Raw genomic sequence first — 22,314 nt, forward strand, 5'->3', positions numbered from 1 at the left:
GGGTCATAAGTTTGAGTCCCATGTTGGGTGTAGAGATTACTCAAACAAATAAACAAACATAAAAAAAATAATAAAGGGAAGAAGCCTGCCTAAAATTTAGTCAAGCTGAAGGAATGTTAAGGCCTTCCTGGTCACCTGGATTCTTGGCCTCTATGTCATCCACCCTTTGCCAAGGGGACAAGCAGGAGAAGCCACACCTTCAACTTGAGGTAGTTTCTAAGACCTTTCCTTTCCTGCTGACTCAGGACCTCTGGTATGGCCAGAAGTGAGTCACTGGAACTTTCTCCTTTCATGGCCTTTGTTGGGCATGCCCAGAGCCTTGTGCGTATGCTGTCTTTTCAGTCCTCAGGAATATGTAGGATCTTTGCAAAATTCTCCATGGTTCTACTTCTCCAGAATTTACTCTAAGAACAGCCGAGCTTTGTTTGTCCCAACTGAACCCTAGCCTGAATACCTATGATGGTGCCAGAAAATTGTCCCTGTTTTGGGAATTCCCAGGTTCTGGCCACAGAACCTTGGGAATGGAGATGGCCACAACACCCTGGGAATAGAGATTATCCAGGTGGTTGGAAGCTAGAACAAAAGTATCAATTATGTTCAGGGGCTGGTGCTTTTCACAGAGCACCCAAAGAGATCAGACCTGTGAGGCTGCTGCAGGGCTGCTGGCTGTTGGAGCCACTGAACAAGGGATGGGGTCAGCTGGGAGCAGACCAAGTTCAAAGCCCACAGACCTCACTGTCCTGCTGAGATTGAGTCATTTTTCTTGGGTAGACCATTTCCATTGCTTTCCAGACCTGGTTAATTTCTAGAGTTCTGAAATGGTCAGTGACAAAGCTCTTTGCCTCCCATCTACCCTTCCTCTCCATCCCTGCCTTATTTCAGACCGTCATTACCTCTCAGACATGTGTGTGGATGTATCTAAGTGTGTATCCATCCAGGTGGGGATTTATGCTGGTGTGAAATATTGGAAGTGACCCAATGGATTAATCTCTGCCACAGTAGCTAGCCCCTTTCCCTAACATCGTTTACTGAATAATTCATCTGTGTCTATTGATTTGTAATGCTTTCTTCAGCAAATATGTGAATTAAATTATGTACTTGGATCTGTTAATAGCCTTTCTCTTTTTGTTCCATTGATTTTCCTGCCATGCATTGTTTTTATTTTCTTACTGAAGCTGCAGGCAGAAGACCCATCTTCCGTAGGGAGGTATTTGAACATCCTTTGTGTATATTTGTCCTTGTGTGCCAAATGTATCCCACTTTGTGAGGAGTAGTGCAGAGAGAATTACCAAATAGCTATAGTCATATATACTCTTATTTGGATCCCGGATCTGCCTCCTTGCTCTTTAAATGTCCTCTGATACGTTGTCCAACTTCTCCAAGCCTCAGTTTTGTAACAGGAAAGGAGGCCAAGGAGACCTTCTTAGGAGGTTGTGAGGTGATATATACGGGAATGACCAGGCTAATACCTGGTTAGAGCAATTGCTCTGTAAACACCTGCCTCACACCTCACCCAGCTCCTTCCTGCCACCTCGATGTAGGCAACTAGTTAATTTATTATTATTATTTTTTTTAAAGAAAGGAAATCCACATTTAGGGGATGATGGATCCCAGTTGTCCTGCTGTGACTCTTGGAATCACCTTTAAATAGCAGATGCTTCCAGGGAAGACACCTTTTGGCTCCAAATGGAAGACCATTGCCACCTCATATTTCAGACTGGAGCGGCTCTCTGTAATGAAGTCCCACAGCTGTCCCATTCTCGAATTCACGCCCAATTCACTTCCTTGTTCCCTTCCAACCAGAGCTGTGCAGGAGGTGACGGGACAGCGAGGGGTCGTCATCACGCGCTCCACGTTCCCCTCTTCTGGCCGCTGGGGAGGCCACTGGCTTGGTGACAACACGGCCGTGTGGGACCAGCTGAGGAAATCCATCATCGGTGTGTGGGCTTCCCCCCCAGGGGCCCCTGCTGGCAGGGAGCGGGCTGGGGTGTGTCCTGGTGGAGACACTCGTTATGTCTGCGTATCGTTCACATGGGCAGTGAAAGCAGCAGGAGCTGACTTCTCCGTGGGTATGAGTTTGAGTCTCTACCCATCATTTGATATTTTCATCATTGTTGACCCAGGGCTTCGAAGTAGGGTATGGAAGAGACAGGGAAAACCTACCCTCTGAAAGGGCTGCTTTGTCCAACACAGCTGTCTTCTCATTGCAGGCATGATGGAGTTCAGTCTCTTTGGAATATCGTATGTAAGTTACATCGGGGCCGTTATTAATTAGTCATATTCCAGCGTGTCGGCAGCCTACAAAAGTCCCACCTCATGTTCTGATTTTGCATCTTCTCAGACAGGAGCAGATATTTGTGGCTTCTTTGGAAATGCTGAATATGAGATGTGTGTTCGCTGGATGCAACTGGGGGCCTTTTATCCCTTTTCCAGAAACCACAACACCATCGGGACAAGGGTGAGGCGGCAGCTGGTGCTCAAATCACAACTTCTTCTTTACCCTCAAAAGAAGCGTCCTTCTTTGTTGAGGAAAAACCATAAAAATCAGACCCTCTGTGGGTTTCTTAGGAAACCCACAGAGCAATTCTCAAGAAAACATTATTGCTTATGTCTTGAGGGATGTGTGCCTATGAGGACAGCAGGGTTTGTAGCTCCTGTGGAGCTAAACTAAAAGAAGCTCTTTTTCCTTGGAGAATTTTTATTTTACTCAGATCCATCCAAGCTCTGTCAGTGCTGCATAGAGCCCCGTCTCTCCAGCCCTGTGCAGGGGACTTAGGAGTCTGTGATAAAGAGTGGGAAGGGGGGCGCCTGGGTGGCTCAGTAGGTTAAGCCGCTGCCTTCGGCTTGGGTCATGATCTCAGGGTCCTGGGATCGAGCCCCGCATCGGGCTCTCTGCTCAGCAGGGAGCCTGCTCCCTCCTCTCTCTCTGCCTGCCTCTCTGCCTGCTTGTGATCTCTCTCTGTCAAATAAATAAATAAAATCTTAAAAAAAAAAAAAGAGTGGGAAGAAAGTAGCACCAGTTTAGTCAGACAGCAGGGGCAAGAGAGAGGATGGGACAGAAATGAAGGGAGGGATCTGTGTCACTGGTACCTGGGATAAGCGCCTGCTGACCTTTTTTTGATAGTGTTAGCATAGCATAAAGAAGTATCTCCCCCATGTTCCTGTATCTCTTTAGAGACAAGATCCTGTGGCCTGGAATTCAACCTTTGAGATGTTCTCCAGAAAAGTCCTTCAGACCAGATACACCCTGCTGCCCTACCTCTACACTTTGATGCATAAAGCTCACGTTGAGGGCAGCACTGTCATCCGACCCCTTTTCCATGAGTGAGTACAGCCTGTTTCCCGCAAGCCTAGGTTCTGGCCATGTCTTGTGGAGAGCACTCTGCAACAGTCCTAACAGTTTCATGGGTATTTCATACTTCTTACTTTTTTTTTAAGGTTTACGAATGACAACGAAACGTGGGATATAGACCGTCAGTTCATGTTGGGTCCTGCCCTCTTAATCAGCCCTGTGCTGGAAAGTGTGAGTTTTTTTGGTCATAGATTAGAAACCCTCAGTCACATAATCTCAAGTACAAGAAGGGCGTTTTAAAGATCATCTTGTCCCACTCGCTCTTTTCCAGCAAATACCTTTCTAGAACATATAAGGGAGATTTTTTTTTTTTTTCAAAATCCCCATTAATGAAAACTTCACAACCCCAACTGATTTCTCATTTTAGTGTCTTGTTACCCCAAATCTTTATAAAGTTAACCTTTAAAAAAATGTTTTCTCTATGTTTGAAGAATTTTCTCAGATTTTTTTTTAAAGATTTTACTCTTTATTTGACAGAGACAGATCACAAGGAGGCAGAGACGCAGACAGAGAGAGAGCAGGAAGCAGGCTCCCTGCTGAGCAGAGATTCCCAATGCGGGGGCTCAATCCCAGGACCCTGGGATCATGACCTGAGCTGAAGGCAGAGGCTTAACCCACTGAGCCATCCAGGAACCCCTTCTCAGATCTTTTTCAATTAAACTTCCTAAACTCAGGACACCTGGGTGGCTCAGTGGATTAAGTGTCTGCCTTTGGCTGGGGTCATGACATCAGGGTCCTGGAATCCAGCCTTGTGTTGGGCTCTCTGCTCCGCATGGAGCCTGCTTCTACCTCTCTCTCTCCCTCTGTGCTCTTTCTCTCTCAAATAAATAAAGTCTTAAGAAGAATCTGAAAACAAATTTTAAAAACTTCCCAAACTCTTAAAATCATTAATAAAATTCCCATTTTTATCTTAATTCTAGAGAAAGATTTTTATTAGTTACATTATTGGAATATGCATAATGTGTCATTTTTATGTTTCAGAATACTTTTGCGATTCCAGCTTATTTTCCCAAAGCCCATTGGTATGACTACAGCACGGTAAGAACTCACATATTTTGTGAAGAACAAGACTGGTCCGTGCTGCCTAGAGGGGTGGCCAGCACTTTCTTCTGTCTTTCAGGCATATAATTTCTAAGGCAGTAATTTTCAACCTTTCAGCCAAGCAAGGTTTGCTTAAGCAAAATTATCCACAAAAGCATAATTAGGTAAAATCTGACACCCATACATTGACTTTTCTCTCCCCTCACTTCTACTTCTCTGGAGAACACAGAGAAAAGGCTAGATTTCTAGAGTTTTTAAGAAAGCTAAAATCAGAGATTTTTCTCCTTTGACTTGCTCTTTCTTGCTGACTTTCAAACATGCTTCCTTAGAAAGAGTTGTATTAAAGCATGCATCTGTTCATTTCTTCTCTTTATCTTCATCCCTCCTTGCCTATATTCTGTCTCCTAGGAATCTGGCAATGTGTCGACAGGTGAGTGGAAAATCCTGGATGCACCCCTTGACCACATCAACCTTCACATCAGAGGAGGCTACATCCTGCCTTGGCAAGAGCCTGCGATGAACACTCAAGCCAGGTAAGGACAAGCGATGGTACCAATGGCCACGCTTTGTCATAATGAGGCAGCCTCTCAGGGAGCTGACCACCTTCACCAAAGCTCTGTGGATAAATAAATACAACTACAAACCCTCCTATTGATTCGATTCCATAAGTGCCTTTTGACTGAATCTGGGGGAGAATGCATTCATGAAGTCAGTCTTGGGGAGCTCTTTTATCTATAGCTGTGTCCAAGGCCTGGGGCAGAAATTTTCTTTAATTTTAATTTAATTTAATTTAATTTAATTTATTATTTTAGAGAGAGAGAGTGCATGTGGGGGTAGAGGAGTGGGGTCGGGGGAAGGGCAGAGGTAGAGGGAGAGAATCTTAAGCAGACTCCATGCTGAGCGCCAAGTAAGAGGGATCGATCTCACCACCCTGAGATCACAACCTGAGCCAAAATCAAGAGCCCAGTGCTTAATCAACTGAGCCACTCGGTCACCCCGTGGCAAAAATTTTCTTGAGGACAGTAGCATTTACCCCTTTCCACACTGTTAAAAATGTTGGGGATATTAATGAGCTCCTTGATTTGTGATGGCTATCCAAGGAGGATTTAGTGCTTATTTCCAAGTCTACTTTGGTCAACTGGGGATAGATTTTATGTAAATATAAATATTTATACATTTATATTTATATATTTATATTTGTGTTTATGTACTAAATTAAAGGGAACATGTTATGTCAAGAGAGACACACATAAAAAGAACTATAATCATTCAAAAGTAAAGAAGTTAACTTAGCCTTGTGGTGTAAAGCATGGTTTCACATGAATGAGAGCTTTGAGCTGAGTCTTGAATAATAAATAGGATTTGAATATATGAAGGCAGGGGAAGAAATATTCTGGGAGTATTAAAGAGCTAAAGGTGATAAATGAGTTTGGTTTGAGGCATAGTAAACCAGTCAGTTTAATTGGAGAGTAGAGAGGAAGAGGGATGAAATAAAGTTCAAGCAGGCCAAGATCAGGTCATGGAGGGTATAAAGCCAGAGCAAGACCTTGTGTTTTATTCTGTAGCAGTCTGGAAGCTACTGAAGGGTCGTTTTGTGGTTTTCTTCCTAAGGAATTCATATCTTAATATATTACTTATAATACATATGTAAGTAAGTATGTTTATTTGATTTTTTAAGTGTCTATATTGTTAATCCACAAGAAGATCATGCCTGATAATTTCATGTTAATTATTAAAAATTAGATCTTTAAAAAATTAAATATCTTGAGGTATATTAAAATTAAAGGACATTGATTAAACATATTTCATATTTATTTATCATAATTATTTATAAGTCCCTACTATAAAGAAGCCACCTCAAAATCCCAAACAAATATTCTTTCATTACATAAAATAATTTAAATACGACTACACTTAATTAAAATTGGCTTGCACATACATCCTTTGAGATGGAATCCATTTCTAGTTGCAAATATATTTTAATAGATAAATATCTAAGTATAGCTCAGCCTTGATGGTATTTATATATTTTGCTGTGTAAAATAGTAGACATTTTTGTGTATAATTTTTGAAAATAAAATTCTATTTTAAACCATCCAGGAAACCTTAATATTTAAGAGGCATGCAATAAGCTCTTTTATAAAGAAGATACATTTTAATTTACCTATTTTTAGAACTTTATGTGCATTTTTATGTGCAATTTTAATGCATTTTTTTTTGTTCTGGATGAGTAATATTTTCAACAGAAACTGTCCTTCATTCTTACAATTTATAATCTAGAGAAAAATAACTCCCTTTTTTTTTCGTAGTCGACAAAAATTTATGGGATTGATTGTTGCTTTGGATGACAATGGGAAAGCTGAAGGCCAGATATTCTGGGATGATGGACAAAGCATTGGTGAGTATGAATATTCTAGAATCTCTCCATACAGCAAGCAGAAAAACCACAGCTCAGGATATAATTGGCATAATCTGTTTCTAAACAGATAATAATCTGTTTCTGCTACTGTTATAGAGCAATGGTGTTGGGAGAATTTTTGTAATTTTTGCCTGCTCCTTATATAACACTGTAATTACTATAGAACAGTGTATCCCCCCCAGCTTTGTAGGTTCAGCAGCGTGATGTTATGGATTCAGCCAGGAGGGATCTATCTCTGTATAACTAACTGCCTTGCTCTGATAAAAGTGTGGATGCAACTCTGAGGCTGACAGTTCATTCATTCACAGTGGTTCACAGACCTGGCTCTGTTGTTTGGACCAGCCACCTATTACCAGGCACCCTGTTCCTCCTAAGTAGGCTCACTCAAAAGGCAAATGAAAGCTCAGAAAATTTCTTAGTGTCTCAGAAGTAGGGAATTAAGCATTGTCGAAAAGATCGTTATGTCAACGAAATATTACTTTGTATGCTTTCCCTAATCTAGGAATAGGACAGCGCTACCTGAGATAATTGGGGTTTGTCACAATAGTCAGAACATCCTCTTCCTTAGACATCTCTACAGAAATACTGACGTGTTGTTACCAACTGACACCCATCTTCCAATACTTGCTACTGTGGACTAGAACATTCTAATCTTGTAACATATCACATTTTCTGAAATCATAGCTTGTTTTTCACTAGTAATATCTTCCTTTCCATTTCATCATTAAAGAAAATATTTTAAAGACAGAAAACTAGAAAAAAAGTAATAGTATTACTGCTATATTCTTTTGCTTTCATGTTATTTAAGAAAATGCTTCACTTTTATATCACTGAAAAAATACTGCATATTTAATTTCTGAAGGCACTTAACATAATGATAGAAATATGTCTAGATATTATCATATACTCCTTATAAACACCATTATGATTACTCTATCCCACTGAGAAGATATGCCACAATTTATCTGACTTTCTGTAATTACTCTCTAATCTAGGATACAGGATGTTTCCAGTTTTCATTGTTATGAACACCATCCAGTATTAACCTTTGTTTGCATTTCAGATTATTTCCATAGGGTAGATTCCTAGAAGTGAAATTATTGCTTTTTAAATCAACTAAATTGAGTTGTATTTACACAAAATGTATCCACCTTAAGTATACAGTTCAATATGTTTTGACAAATAGATACATTTATATTGTTACCACCACAGTCAAGATCTAGAATATTTTCATGACCCCAAATTTCCCCTTCTACGTCTTTTCAGCGAACTACCCCCCACTCTCAACCCCTACTTCAGGCTCTTAGAACTACTGATCTGCTTTCTGTCTCTCTAGATGAGATTTGTCTTTTCTAGGCTTGACGTAAATAGAATCATACATTGTGTATCCTTTTGTACTTTGCTTCTGTCACTTAGCAAAATGATTTTTGTAGCAAGATATTTTGCCATCTGGTGGCATATAAAAGTAGCTTATTACCTTTTGACTCCTGAAAAATAACATCCCATTGTATGGATATATCATAACTTGTTTATCCATTTACTTATTGATGAATATTTAAGTTGTTTTAAGTTTTTTACCATTATGCATAAACCTGCCATGATTTTTTTTTAATTTCTTTTCAGCATAACAGAATTCATTGTTTTTGCACCACACCCAGTGCTCCATGCAATACGTGCCCTTCCTAATACCCACAACCTGGTTCCCCCAACCGCCCCGCCCCTTCAAAACCCTCAGGTTGTTTTTCAGAATCCATAGTCTCTCATGGTTCACCTCCCCTTCCAATTTCCCTCAATTCCATTCTCCTCTCCATTTCCCCATGTCCTCCATGTTATTTGTTATGCTCCACAAATAAGTGAAACCATATGATAATTGACTCTCTCTGCTTGACTTACTTCACTCAGCATAAACTCTTCCAGTCCCATCCATGTTGCTACAAAAGTGGGGTATTCATCCTTTCTGATGGAGGCATAATACTCCATAGTGTATATGGACCATATCTTCCTTATTCATTTTTCCATTGAGGGGCATCTTGGTTCTTTCCACAGTTTGGCGACCATGGCCATTGCTGCTATAAACATTGGGGTACAGATGGCCCTTCTTTTCACTACATCTGATCTTTGGGGTAAATACCCAGTAGTGCAATTACAGGGTCATAGGGAAGCTCTATTTTTAACTTCTTAAGGAATCTCCACACTGTTCTCCAAAGTGGCTGCACCAACTTACATTCCCACCAACAGTGTAAGAGGGTTCCCCTTTCTCCACATCCTCTCCAACACATGTTGTTTCCTGTCTTGTTAATTTTGGCCATTCTAACTGGTATAAGGTGGTATCTCCATGTGGTTTTAATTTGAATCTCCCTGATGGATAGTGATGATGAACATTTTTTCATGTGTCTGATAGCCATTTGTATGTCTTCACTGGAGAAATGTCTCTTCCCGTCTTCTGCCCATTTTTTGACATGATTATCTGTTTTGTGTGTGTTGAGTTTGAGAAGTTCTTTATAGATCCTGGGTATCAACCTTTTGTCTGTAGTGTAATTTGCAAATATCTTCTCCCGTTCCTTGGGTTGCCTCTTTGTTTTGTTGACTGTTTCCTTTGCTGTGCAGAAGCTTTTGATCTGCCATGATTATTTGAGTATTTTTTTGAGTATTATGTGCTTATTTGAGTATTATTTGCGATCATACGTTTTCATTTCCCCTGGGTAAAAGTCTGGATGTGAAATTGCCAGGCTGGATCAGATGGTAATTGTCTGTTTAATTTTTGAAGAAACTGCCCAAGTATTTTCTAAAGTGGCTATACTGTTTCTCTTCACTAATGACAAAAATTCAGAGTTCCAATTTTCCACATCTTCACTAACACTTGGTGTTGTCAGTCTTTAAAATTTTAACTATTTTAGTAGTACCTATGGCACCTCATTATGGCCTTAATTTGCATTTCCTTGATGTTGAGCATCTTATGTTTATTGGCTATTTGTATGTCTTCTTGTTGAGGTATTGGTTTGAGTCCTCTCCTATTTTTTATTATGTTGCCTTTTCCTTAGTGACCTGTAGGAGTTATGTATACCAAACTTTGATCAGTTAGGACTTGCCTCTCCCTGTCTGTAACTTGCCTATACAATTCCTTTATAGTATCTTACAAAAAACAAACTTTAACTTTGATAAAAAAAATCCATTTTTTAACCATACTTTTCTTTGATATTTGTGCTTCTTGTGCCTTGGTCTAAAAAGCATCTGGTACTAATTCTAACATGTGTGTGTGGGGTTCGGGAGTGTTGTTTTCCCATACCAACAAGTAATTCTGGGACATTATCTAGGTGTCCTACAATTCAACTCAATTCTGACACTACATTATCCACCATCGCTCTTCAGCCCCAATTTCCTTCCAAAGGTCTCTGGGTGGGTCTGGAAGTTCCAATCTTCAAATCACAGGGTTGATTACCCAGAACTGGAAGTGCTTTCCCTAAATCAACTCATTAACGTAACAAAAAGATACTTAGTTCTTATCACTCAGGAAATTCCAAAGATTTTAAGAGCTCTGTGGCAGAAATGGGATGAAGACCAAATACAGATTATAAATCACAACATCACATGGCCTAATCCAAGGTTACAGAGATTTTTCTGGTAGCTTTTACATTTAGAACTATCATTTATTTTGTAATAAATTCTGTATGTATGTCAAGGTCAAGGTTCATTTGTTCCCTCATATGTTTATCCAGTTAATCCAGCACCTTTCCTGAAAGCAGAATCTTTTCCCTTATTATATTACCTTGACACTTTTGTTAGCTATGAATAGGTCCTATATGGCTGAGAATCTATTTTTAGATTATTTGTTCTGTTTCATGTTCTCTATGTTTATACTTACACCAATACCACACTGCATTAACTAAGGTAGATTCAAAACTGTTTTGACAAATAGTAATTAACAAAAACTTGCTAGAATTTTGACTGCAATTGCATTGAGTCTATAAATCAATTTGGGAATATCTGTGTATCATCTTTAATTACTTAGGTCTTCTTTATCTCAGAGCACTTTGTAATTTTCAATGCATGGGTCTTACACATATTTTGTTAAATACATCCTAAGTATTTCTAAGTTTTTGATAGTAATTTAAATTTCAGTATATGTATAATGCATTATAACCCCATAATCATTGAATATGGTATTTAAAAGAGCTATTTTTCAAGTAATTTGATTGCTGATTTAGAGGTAGGACCAGGTTAAGTGTGGGATACGAGAGAATTTGATTACTTTTTTCCAAGTTCAACTTAGTCTTCAATTATTTCTGTAAAGTTTAATCTGATAAGTGAATTCCATGGAGAGACATGTGGCACGTGGCATCCCATAGCCCTGGAATCAGACATCACTTCAGTCATTTCCTGGTTATATGTCTTTTGGAAAGATGATTAACATCTCTTTGCTAGCATTTTCTTGTCTTTACCATTAACAAAACTGTACTTATCACATAGATCTTTTTATGCAGATAAAATGATTTCATATGTAGAGAGAATTCCTGGCACATAGGTGCTGAATAGACTATATCACTAATACTCAAGGTAAATAAAATTACAGTATAAGTCTTTAAGATAAGATATATTAGGTAAGAGATACTGCATTTATATCAGTGTGATTACTATGACAACAGGAAGTCCAAAAGTCAGAAAAAGGAGGTTAACCAGCCACCCAAATTAGGTTTTAAGAGATTTGCAGCCTTAAACCTTGTAAACAAATAATAAGCTACAGTGCCAATTTTTTTTTTAAAGATTCCATTCATTTATTTGACAGACAGAGATCACAAGTAGGCAGAGAGGCAGGCAGAGAGAGAGAGAGGAAAGCAGGCTCCCTGCCGAGCAGAGAGCCCAATATGGAGCTTGATCCCAGCACCCTGGGATCATGACCCGAGCTGAAGGCAGAGGCTTTAACCCACTGAGCCACCCAGGCACCCCCAGTGCCAATTTTTTAAACTTAAGAATTATATTAATGAGCTAGGATGTTCCTATCTATTAGGAAGTACATATTTTTCCTTAAATTAAATCTAGGTGAAGCATGAGATTTTAATCAGGGATTTGTTTGGTGAGCAAAAAATTGCAGCTAAAGGAGTTAGTGGCTGTGCCAAGGTTATTTAACACAGTATCACGTCAGTGACATCTCGTCAGGTTGACCGTTGACTGCATCATCAGATCACGCCAGCTGCATGCTGGTGATTGGGCAGGAAACAATTCCATTATCATGGTATGGAACATGGGCAATAAAGTCACGTTAGAGAATGCTGAGAGATAAAGAGATTATTTTTGCATGCTTAGAATTTGAGACATTTATGGAGTCTCCTGGTGGGACTTGCAATTTGCAAATAGGGTGTGATGACAGAAAGTCTGATGAAGAGAGGAGTGAGAAGCCTGGGAGTGTTATGACAAATAGAAATCACACCGTATTAATCTTTAAGATTAATCAGGTAGAAGTCTTTTTCTTTTTTTATGTATTTATTTATTTGACAGGGAGAGAAATCACGAGTAGGCAGAGGTATGCAGAGAGAGGGGGAAACAGTCCTCTGCTGAGCAGAGAGCCCGATGCGGGGCTCGATCCCAGGACCTTGAGATCATGACCTGAGCCGAAGGCAGAGTCTTAACCCACTGAGCCACCCAAGCACCCCAGAAGTCTTCTTAATATACATTTTTATAAAAATTAAATGCCTTTTTGTTGTTATTTCTTGGGGTTGTCTTTAACTTTTTGGTAACAAGTTGATTGAGATACAATTCATACACTATGTAACATACCCATTTTTAAGTGTACAATTCACTGGTTTTCATATGTTTGCCAAGTTGTACAACCATTACACAGACAATTTTGGAAAAATTTCTTTACCCTCAAAATAAGCCCTCCATCTTTTAGATATCACCCCTCAGTCCTCCCTCGCCCTGCCCCCATTCTCTCCAACCCCAGGAGATGCAACCTTAGGCATTTACCACTCTGTCACTATAAATCTGTGTATGCTAGAAGTTTCATAGGAATGGAATCATATGGAGTCACATAAATGGAATAAATGTGGTCTTTTATTACTGCCTTCTTTCACTTAGCATAACATTTTTAAGGTTCTAGCAATTTGTAGCATGTATCCGTACTTCATTTCTTTAATATGGATGAATAGTATGATATTGTATGAATATACTACATTTTATATATCAGCTAGTACGTGCTTGGGTTGTTTCCACTTTTTCACTATTAAGAAAAACGCTGCTTTGAATATTCGTGAACAAGTTTTTGTATAGACATTTTTTTAGTTCTCTAGGGTGCATACCTAGGATTGGAATGTCCCCTTTGTATAGTAACTCTATGTTTATTTTTGTGGGAACTCCCATATTCTTTTATAAGGAAGCAGCACCATTTTACATTCCTTCAGCAGTGCATGTGGGGTCCAGTGTCTCAGCATCCTTGCCAACACTTATTATCATCTTCCTGCTGGATGTGAAGTAATATACCACTGTGGCTTCTATTGATTTGTGTTTTTCTCTGATAACTAATCTCATTGAATGTCTTTTCTTACTGGCCATTCATTTTTTTAAAAGATTTTATTTATTTATTTGAATGAGAGAGGGAGACAGAACAAGTAGGGAGAGTGGAGGAGGGAGAAGCAGACTCCCCACCAAGCAGGGAACCCCATGTGGGCCTTGATCCCAGAACCCTGGGATCATGACCTGAGCAGAAGGCAGATGCTTAACTGACTGAGCCACCCAGGTATACCTTACTGGCCATTCATAATCTTCTTTGGAGAAATTTCTATTCACAAACTGTGTCAATTTTTACATTAGATTATCTTTTTATTATTTAATTGTAAGTGCTTTTATATCCTCTAGATACAAGTCCCTTATCAGACATATGATTGATTGTACTGACAATTTGGGCTAGATAATTCTTTGTAGCGGGCAGTGGCTGAACTGTTCATTACAAGACATTTAGCAACACCCCTCCAAATGCCAAAAACATGCTCCCCAACCCCAAGATGTAGCAATCAAATGTCTTTCTAGATGTCACCAAATGTCGCACCAGCAAAATCACTGATGGTTGGGAACCAATGTTTTAAGGGAATCTAGAATCCTTTTATATAGCTTGAGCTAATTGGAACTACGTGATTAATGTCATAGTGGGTTAATAACACCACAGTTAGTTTGTGTTAAGAAATCAGCTCCCTATGAGCAATATATTTCAAAAATTTAAGGGAAAAACAATATTCTATGAAGTTTCAGTTTCCTTCAACAAATGTCTTAGTTTCAAGGTTAAAAATCAATAGTCCCCGAGAGTTTAAAGATTTTTACACTTTTTAACTCCTATGGAGAATCTCTTTGCTCCTTTTCACCAAACAGACTTAGAAATTCAAAATTTAAAACACCAAGACATAATGTAAGAATAGCTTTAACTTAAATTTTCCATTAATAGGTTTTTAACTATTTGTTAAATTTTTCCTTACATAAGGAGATTTAATAGCTAGTTCAAGGATAATCTTAGATCACCTTATTAACAAAATTCCATTCTTTAAAAATTCTTTGTTCAAACTGCTAGAAGAGTCTTATAATATTTGCTTAGGTTACATTTTCTAACCAAGGCTAAATTTAAAAAATATAGGCTTTATCCATTTCGAGTTTATCTTTGTGTATGGTGTAAGAGAATGGTCGAGTATCATTCTTCTACATATAGCTGTTTAGTTTTACCAGCACCATTTATTGAAGAGACTGTCTTTTTTCCACTGTATATTTTTTCCTGTTTTGTCAAGGATTATTTGACCATAGAGTTGAGGGCCCATATCTGGGCTCTCTACTCTGTTCCACTGGTCTATGTGTCTGTTTTTATGCCAGTACCATGCTGTCTTGGTGATCACAGCTTTGTAGTAAAGCTTGAAATCAGGTAACGTGATGCCGCCAGTTTTATTTTTGTTTTTTAACATTTCCTTAGCAATTCGGGGTCTCTTCTGATTCCATACAAATTTTAGGATTAAAGACCTCAACGTGAGACAGGAATCCATCAGAATCCTGGAGGAGAACATAAGCAGTAACCTCTTCGATATCAGCCACAGCAAGACAAGATATGTCTTGAAAGACGTATCTTTCAAGATATGTCTCCAAAGGCAAAGGAAACAAAAGCGAAAATGAACTTTTGGGACTTCCTCAAGATCAAAAGCTTCTGCACAGCAAAGGAAACAGTCAACAAAACAAAGAGGCAACCCACGGAATGGGAGAAGATATTTGCAAATGACAGTACAGACAAAAGGTTGATATCCAGGATCTATAAAGAACTCCTCAAACTCAACACACACAAAACAGATAATCATATCAAAAAATGGGCAGAAGATATGAACAGACACTTCTCCAATGAAGACATACAAATGGCTATCAGACACATGAAAAAATGTTCATCATCACTATCCATCAGGGAGATTCAAATTAAAACCACATTGAATCTGAGGGTTTTGAAGGGGTGGGGAGTGGGAGGTTGGGGGAACTAGGTGGTGGGTATTGGAGAGGGCACGGATTGCATGGAGCACTGAGTATGGTGCAAAAACAATGAATACTGTTACGCTGAAAATAAATTTAAAAAATTTTAAAAAAAGAATTAAAATATAATAAAAGCAAAAAAATACATAAAACATATATATAAAAAAAACACCACATTGAGATACCACCTTATACCAGTTAGAATGGCCAAAATTAGCAAGACAGGAAACAACATGTGTTGGAGAGGATGTGGAGAAAGGGGAACCCTCTTACACTGTTGGTGGGAATGTAAGTTGGTGCAGCCACTTTGGAGAACAGTGTGGAGATTCCTTAAGAAGTTAAAAATAGAGCTTCCCTATGACCCTGTAATTGCACTACTGGGTATTTACCCCAAAGATCAGATGTAGTGAAAAGAAGGGCCATCTGTACCCCAATGTTTATAGCAGCAATGGCCATGGTCGCCAAACTGTGGAAAGAACCAAGATGCCCCTCAATGGAAAAATGAATAAGGAAGATATGGTCCATATACACTATGGAGTATTATGCCTCCATCAGAAAGGATGAATACCCCACTTTTGTAGCAACATGGATGGGACTGGAAGAGTTTATGCTGAGTGAAATAAGTCAAGCAGAGAGAGTCAATTATCATATGGTTTCACTTATTTGTGGAGCATAACAAATAGCATGGAGGACATGGGGAGATGGAGAGGAGAATGGAGTTGAGGGAAATTGGAAGGGGAGGTGAACCACGAGAGACTATGGACTCTGAAAAACAACCTGAGGGATTTGAAGGGCCGGGGGATGGGAGGTTGGGGGAACCAGGTTGTGGGTATTAGGGAGTGCACGTATTGCCTGGAGCACTGGGTGTGGTGCAAAAAAGATGAATACTGTTATGCTGAAAAGAAATAAAAAAAATAGGCTTTATGATTATTTCTGCAAGAGTAGAGGTAATTTATAGAAAAGAAAGGAGAAATAATTGCTTCAAGGACAGATATATTGGAATATTGGTAAGAGATGGAATGTCGATAAGGGCAAGAACAGAACATGAAATGGAACTGACTTTTAAGAAGTAACAATTATAGAACCTACATGAGAAGAATGAGTAAAGTGGGCATCTACTAAGGATTATTTCAAGGAGGCAATGTGTGGGGAAACAGATCTAAAACACCTAAATACCATGAAGAAATACTTAGATTTAATATACTGTGTCGCTGGTGACTTTGAAAAGATCAGATTCAGTGAAATAAGGAAACATAAGAACTGAAATACAGGAGATATAGGAGTGAATTATGAGTCGAGTCCACAGACATAACAAACAGAGGCTACCTTTTTTAAGACAATATGGCACTAAAAAAGAAATGTGGTGGTTGTTTCCTATAGAGAGAACAAGGAAAGGGTTTGTCAGAACGTAGTGTTCTGGAGCATAAGTGGAACCTAGAGGAGCAAAGAGGGTCTGGGGAAATATTGATGGAGTAAGTTATGTAGAGGCAGGAGGGCTTGGGCACTAGAGCAATGTGGTAGGATGGTCTAAGAGAAGAATCATGAAGGTGAAGATGATGATGACTTTGCTAATGATAGTAAGAATACATTTTGAGCACTTACTTTGCTCATGCAGCGTAATTGCATACTGTCTCCATTTTACAGATGATAAAATGATATTTGCCATAGTTTGCACAACTACTAAGTGTAGGAGCAGGAATTTGAACCCATGTCAGTCTGACTTGAGCCTGAATTCCTAGCTACTCTCCTCTGCTTTGAGCTTTTATCATTATAGCCATGTCAACCTTCATGGTTACCTGCTTGCTACATTGGCACAGAAGAAACCAATCAGTAGCCTTCACATTTCCTCATCTGGAATATCTATCCTTAGTTCAACCAAGATTTTCTGGTTTTACAACCACTTGATCCTCACTTGAAATACCCTCTTCCGTATGCACATCCCCATACTACCCTGGAGTGAAAGAATCCCTTGGCTACTTATCCTTAATGTTTCTCAGAGAGGTCATGATTATTCTGATCAGTAATTGTGACCCCTTTGACTATATACAAGATTATCTGCTACCATTGAAGCAATGAGTAGTTTATTCTTTTTTCTTGCTTGCAGATACCTATGAAAATGGAAACTATTTTTTGGCAAATTTTACTGCAGCTCAGGTAAGACTATTTTATTGAATTTTATAAACCCATTCCCAGTTAGCTACAGATTAAACATTACCAGTTAACTGTATCAAAATAATATCCTATATCTTAATAGGAGGAACGTCCTACCTTTACACTTTTACTTATAAATTTTACTTATAAATTACAATTTACTTATAAATTGAGTCTGTTGACATTAACATAAGGATAAACCGTCCTTATTTTGACAATTATCCAATATGCCATCAGTTTTTTATAAGAAGAAACTTGTAGTTCATATAATGCTGGTGAAAAAATAGGTCTTCAAACGTACGGCATGTTTTCTGGGGATGACACGGCATTTTCTGGCCGATAATATTTTGCAGGATAAATGCTAGATCAGTTATCTATTGCACAACAATGGTTTATAAGAAACAACTTCAAAACTTCAGCAGCTTATAACAATAAATAAATAATTTAAACAATAAACTAGTTAGCCCAGGAGTTTTTAGTGTTCCAATAATCTGGGCTGGACTTAGCTGATCTTGGCTGGCTTACACTCAGTAACGGGACTATTTGGCTGCTTGGATGATCCTGGCTGTACTCACTCACATAGGTATGTATATATATATGAGAGAGAGCTGGCTCTTCAGTGATCTAAGAAAAAGAAATATGTTCAATTGGCATTATGGAGAATTAACAAGACTTTGAGACTGACTGCAAGCAGAATCAAGGGGAAATGAAGAAAATGGGATATAACTTGAAGTAAATGGGCATCCTAAAGCTAGCTCTTTTTTAAAAAAAAATTATTTATTTATTTGACAGAGATCACAAGTAGGCAGAGAGGCAGGCAGGGGGAGGGGGGAAGCAGGCTCCCTGCTGAGCAGAGAGCCTGATATGGGGCTCGATCCCAGGACCCTGGGATCATGACCTGAGCTGAAGGCAGAGGCTTTAACCTACTGAGCCACCCAGGCACCCCTAAAGCTAGCTCTTGTTGATTTGGGAAAGCCTACAGTTTTGTTTCGGTTTTTTGGGTTTTTTTTTTGTTTGTTTTGTTTTTAAAGATTTATTTATTTGAAAGAGAGAGAGTGAAAGAGAACACACACATAGAGGGAGAGGGAATAGTGGACTCTCCACTGAGCAAGGAGCCCAATATGGGGCTTGATCCCAGGATTCTAGGATCATGACTCAAGCCAAAAGCAGACGCCTAACCAACTGAACCACCCAGGTTTCCCTGGGAAAACCCACTATTAAATTGCCTGGAAATTTCCAAGCCAGTCCTTATATTAATATGATCTAAGATTGCCTATGGCCGTTCTGGGCAGGACGTTTTTTATGACTGTGGTAGAGGGCAAAAACAGAAGTGGAAATGCTTTAGCATTTTTTAAAATCTCTAATTTGCAGCAAGTTGACTAATACTCTATTAGCAAAGGGAAGTCAGATCGCCAAGACCAAAGACAAAGGTGAGACAGAATGCCCCATCCAGAGAGGGAGGGCATTTACATGGAAAAAGAGTATGAATAGGGAGGAGTGAATAATTGGAGAAAATAATACAACCAATCTACCAGGCATGTTAAATGACTCCAGAGATAACCTATATCATTCTCATTAGAGTAGGAATATCATTCTATGTCAAACCTGGAATTTGCTTCTCTATAATTTTTATCTATTGATTTACGTTTAAGGAATACCATAGCACAAATCGATTGTCTTTTCTACATAGCAGTGCTTCAGTTATTTGAAGATGTCTGTTATATATACCTTCCGTCTTCTTTTGGAATTATTCATCTGCAGGCTAACTTCACACTTCCTCTGTTTTATTCCTAAACAGATCTGATTATTCTGTTTGGACCACAATTAGTCTAGATTCCTCTCAAAACTTGGTACCCAGTTGAAGGAATATCTTAGAGCTGCATTATCCAAGTATGATAGTTACTAGTCACATGTAACTTTTTTTTTTTTGAGGGAAAGAGAGCACACATGCACACTCAAGTGTAAGTGGATTTGGGGGGATGGCAGAGGGAGAGGGAAAGAGAGAATCGTAAGCAGGCTCCATACCCAGTGCAGTGTGGAGGCCTGTGTGGGGCTCTGTCTCTTGACTCTGAGATCATGACGTGAGCTGAAATTAAGAGTTGGACCCTTAACTGACTAAGCTACCCAGGTACCCCATGTGATTTTTGAGAACTGGAAATGTGACTAGGCTAATTTGAAATATTTGAAAGATTGTGAAATACCTCATTAATATTTCTATATTAATTAATTAATAAATTAATTTCTATATTAATATTTCTATATTCTAATTAATACATGTTAACATAATAATATTTTGGATATGCTGGGTTAAATAAAATGTACTTTCAAATCAATTCCTCCTGTTTCCTTTTACTTTTAAAATATGTAGCTATGAGAACATTTAAAATTACATATATGGTTTGCCATATATTTCTGTAGGATGACCTGAACTTTATACTGCAAAACAATCAACCTCGAAACATCAGTGACATGAAACAATAGATAGTTCACTGTCCAACTGTTACCTTTTTTTTAGCTATACTCTGTCTTCTTACTCTTACTGCCTCATGTTTTAAAATTTTTTTTAATTTAATTTTTTAAACATATGTATCATATATTATAAATCTCATGGTCATCTAAATTGTTAAACATATGCATTACATAAACCTCATGGTCATCTAAAACTTTCAAATTATCTTCATAGACATGATTGTCAGGTCATGCTCTCTCCATCCCACATTGCCTTTTTGAAACTAAATTCAGGACTTTGTATGCTAATTAAATATGTAAATTCTTTGTTCTTAATTTAAGAAAAGTTGAATTGAAGTCTACATATCTTTCCTTTCAAAATGTTGTTTTTTTAAAATGAAACTGTTGATTTAGAAATCCTGGATTTTAGTTCTGTTTGTACGAACTAGTTATTTAACATAGGGAAGACACTTCCCCTGTTTAACCTGTGTTTCTTTATTATAAAGCATTACATTTTCCTTAAATGCTTTCTAACTCTAAAACCTCATTCTCCTCTTATTCCAAAGAAGTGATAAGTGAATTCTAATTTCTGTGTGATCTTTGAAGGTGTTTCTTTCTAAGGATCAGAGGCTTGACATGAAAGAAAGCTTCTAACTTTCCATGGGGTAATTATCAATGGCGTGCTGGCTGGCATGGGGTAATGGGGGTGTGGAGCTGATTTGTGGCATTTGCTAATTCCTGTGGTTTAAGTACTCCCACCATTTTAGCCAATTTCAAACTATCAACTGGCTTTCAGAATTCCAGGCAATTTAATGGCAGGATCTCCCAAATTAATAATAGCTTCAGCACACCCGTTTACTTCAAGTTTTATCCCCTTTTCTTCATTTTCCCTTGATTCTGCTTGTGCAGTCAGTCTCAAAGCTTATTAAATTCTCCAGAAAGCCAGTTGAATGGATTACTTTTTCTTTCTACTGTTGCCATGAGAGTCAAGGAGTTTGTGGCGTCACTCCACGGCAACTATCTCCTTGATGCATCACATAAAATCTTCCTCATCCCACCCATCTTAACCAGTCTTATTTTGTTTGCTCAGCATGAGCTACCACAGCTCTTGCACTTAATAAACATGCCTTTTTTCCCACATGACTCTGCCTCCAGCCCCTTCCTCATTCATTTCACCTTTCTAAATCCATCCACCCTTCCAGGCTTCCTAAAGTCCCATGCCCTTCCTAAGCCCTTTCTTGACTCTCCCTATTCTGTAGCGATTTCTTGTTTCTCTTAGCACCCATAACAAATATTCACTATGATTTTCATTTAGGCCTTAATCACATACTACTTTGTGACTTACCTCACATTAGTTTAAACCTTGTGTTGATACAAAAACAGCTCGTGATTTTGTCAAGTCCTAGACTTATTGCAAACTGTCCTTAGTCTAGGGGCTGTTTGCTGGGATTCTGTGTTCACACTGTGTTAACTCATACAGAGCTACACACATGGGTGCATCATGATTCCAACCATATCTGTGTCATTTAGCTACTCTCTTTACTCCCAGAGCCTCAATTTCCTCATCGGTAAAACTGAGATAACGATGCTTGCTTTTCAAAATCTTTGTAAAAATTAGTAACGATATAAGTAAAATAACTTTCATTATGTTGGTGTTATCAAATTTATCATAGCAGATACTCAGGAAGTGTATCTTCATGAAGTGTTTAAGAATAAAAACAGCAAACCAGTACAACAATAGTAATTTGAGGTTTCTTAATATTTTAATGTGAAATACAGTCTCTTGATAGATGTCCTATGTATTTTTCTCTTTATATATTCTTTATAGAATCTATTGCAAATCCAGACCATACACAATAAGTATCTGAATGACTCAAATCCACTGAAAGTTGGATATATTAAAATCTGGGGAACAAGCTCTACTTCTGTGATACAAGTCAATCTCACCTATGACAACCAGCAAATTACAGTGGTGAATTTCAACAGTGACCCTTACAGTCAGGTATGTCGCAAAGGAATGTTATATCATAAATTAATTTTATTATTCTGCAGAGTTATCACCACTTTCATTTTCATGCTTTCACTTGCTTGTATTTGAAAGGTTATAAAGATACATGCAGTAGTATGTTCCTGAAAAGTTGGGAGTGTTGAATCCTACTGTAAAATGAGTAGCATCAGTGGTCTTCCCAATGTAGTCCAGGAATCTATGATCAATGGTCTGGTGAAATCCTTTCCATATGCTTCCCAGAAGTGGTTCTATGTGTTAAGTGAGGTTAGTATCTCATGCTAGCATAACAAAACTTTTTTCCTTCTGTGACAGAGGCTAAAATGAAAAAGTGATCCTCTAAAATTGTTGGAGATTTTTCCCTCTTTCCTGAAATTGCTCATGACCCTGATCAAATTTGTAGATCTTACAGGTTGG

General features: G+C 38.4%; 1 protein-coding gene across 1 annotated transcript in view; it reads left to right on the top strand.

Moving 5' to 3' along the window:
• Positions 1 to 22,314, top strand: part of LOC125080533 (probable maltase-glucoamylase 2) — a 91,135-nt gene that overhangs the window by 64,311 nt on the left and 4,510 nt on the right. Inside the window, exons 38-47 of the mRNA XM_047694385.1 lie at positions 1,804 to 1,937; positions 2,211 to 2,245; positions 2,342 to 2,458; positions 3,176 to 3,324; positions 3,439 to 3,523; positions 4,334 to 4,390; positions 4,802 to 4,926; positions 6,703 to 6,791; positions 17,398 to 17,447; positions 21,721 to 21,894. Of these exons, the coding sequence (XP_047550341.1) occupies positions 1,804 to 1,937; positions 2,211 to 2,245; positions 2,342 to 2,458; positions 3,176 to 3,324; positions 3,439 to 3,523; positions 4,334 to 4,390; positions 4,802 to 4,926; positions 6,703 to 6,791; positions 17,398 to 17,447; positions 21,721 to 21,894 (1,015 nt within the window). The remainder of the gene's footprint in view (positions 1 to 1,803; positions 1,938 to 2,210; positions 2,246 to 2,341; positions 2,459 to 3,175; positions 3,325 to 3,438; positions 3,524 to 4,333; positions 4,391 to 4,801; positions 4,927 to 6,702; positions 6,792 to 17,397; positions 17,448 to 21,720; positions 21,895 to 22,314) is intronic.

This window comes from Lutra lutra, chromosome 11, assembly GCF_902655055.1.
Source record: "Lutra lutra chromosome 11, mLutLut1.2, whole genome shotgun sequence".
Taxonomy (NCBI): domain Eukaryota; kingdom Metazoa; phylum Chordata; class Mammalia; order Carnivora; family Mustelidae; genus Lutra; species Lutra lutra.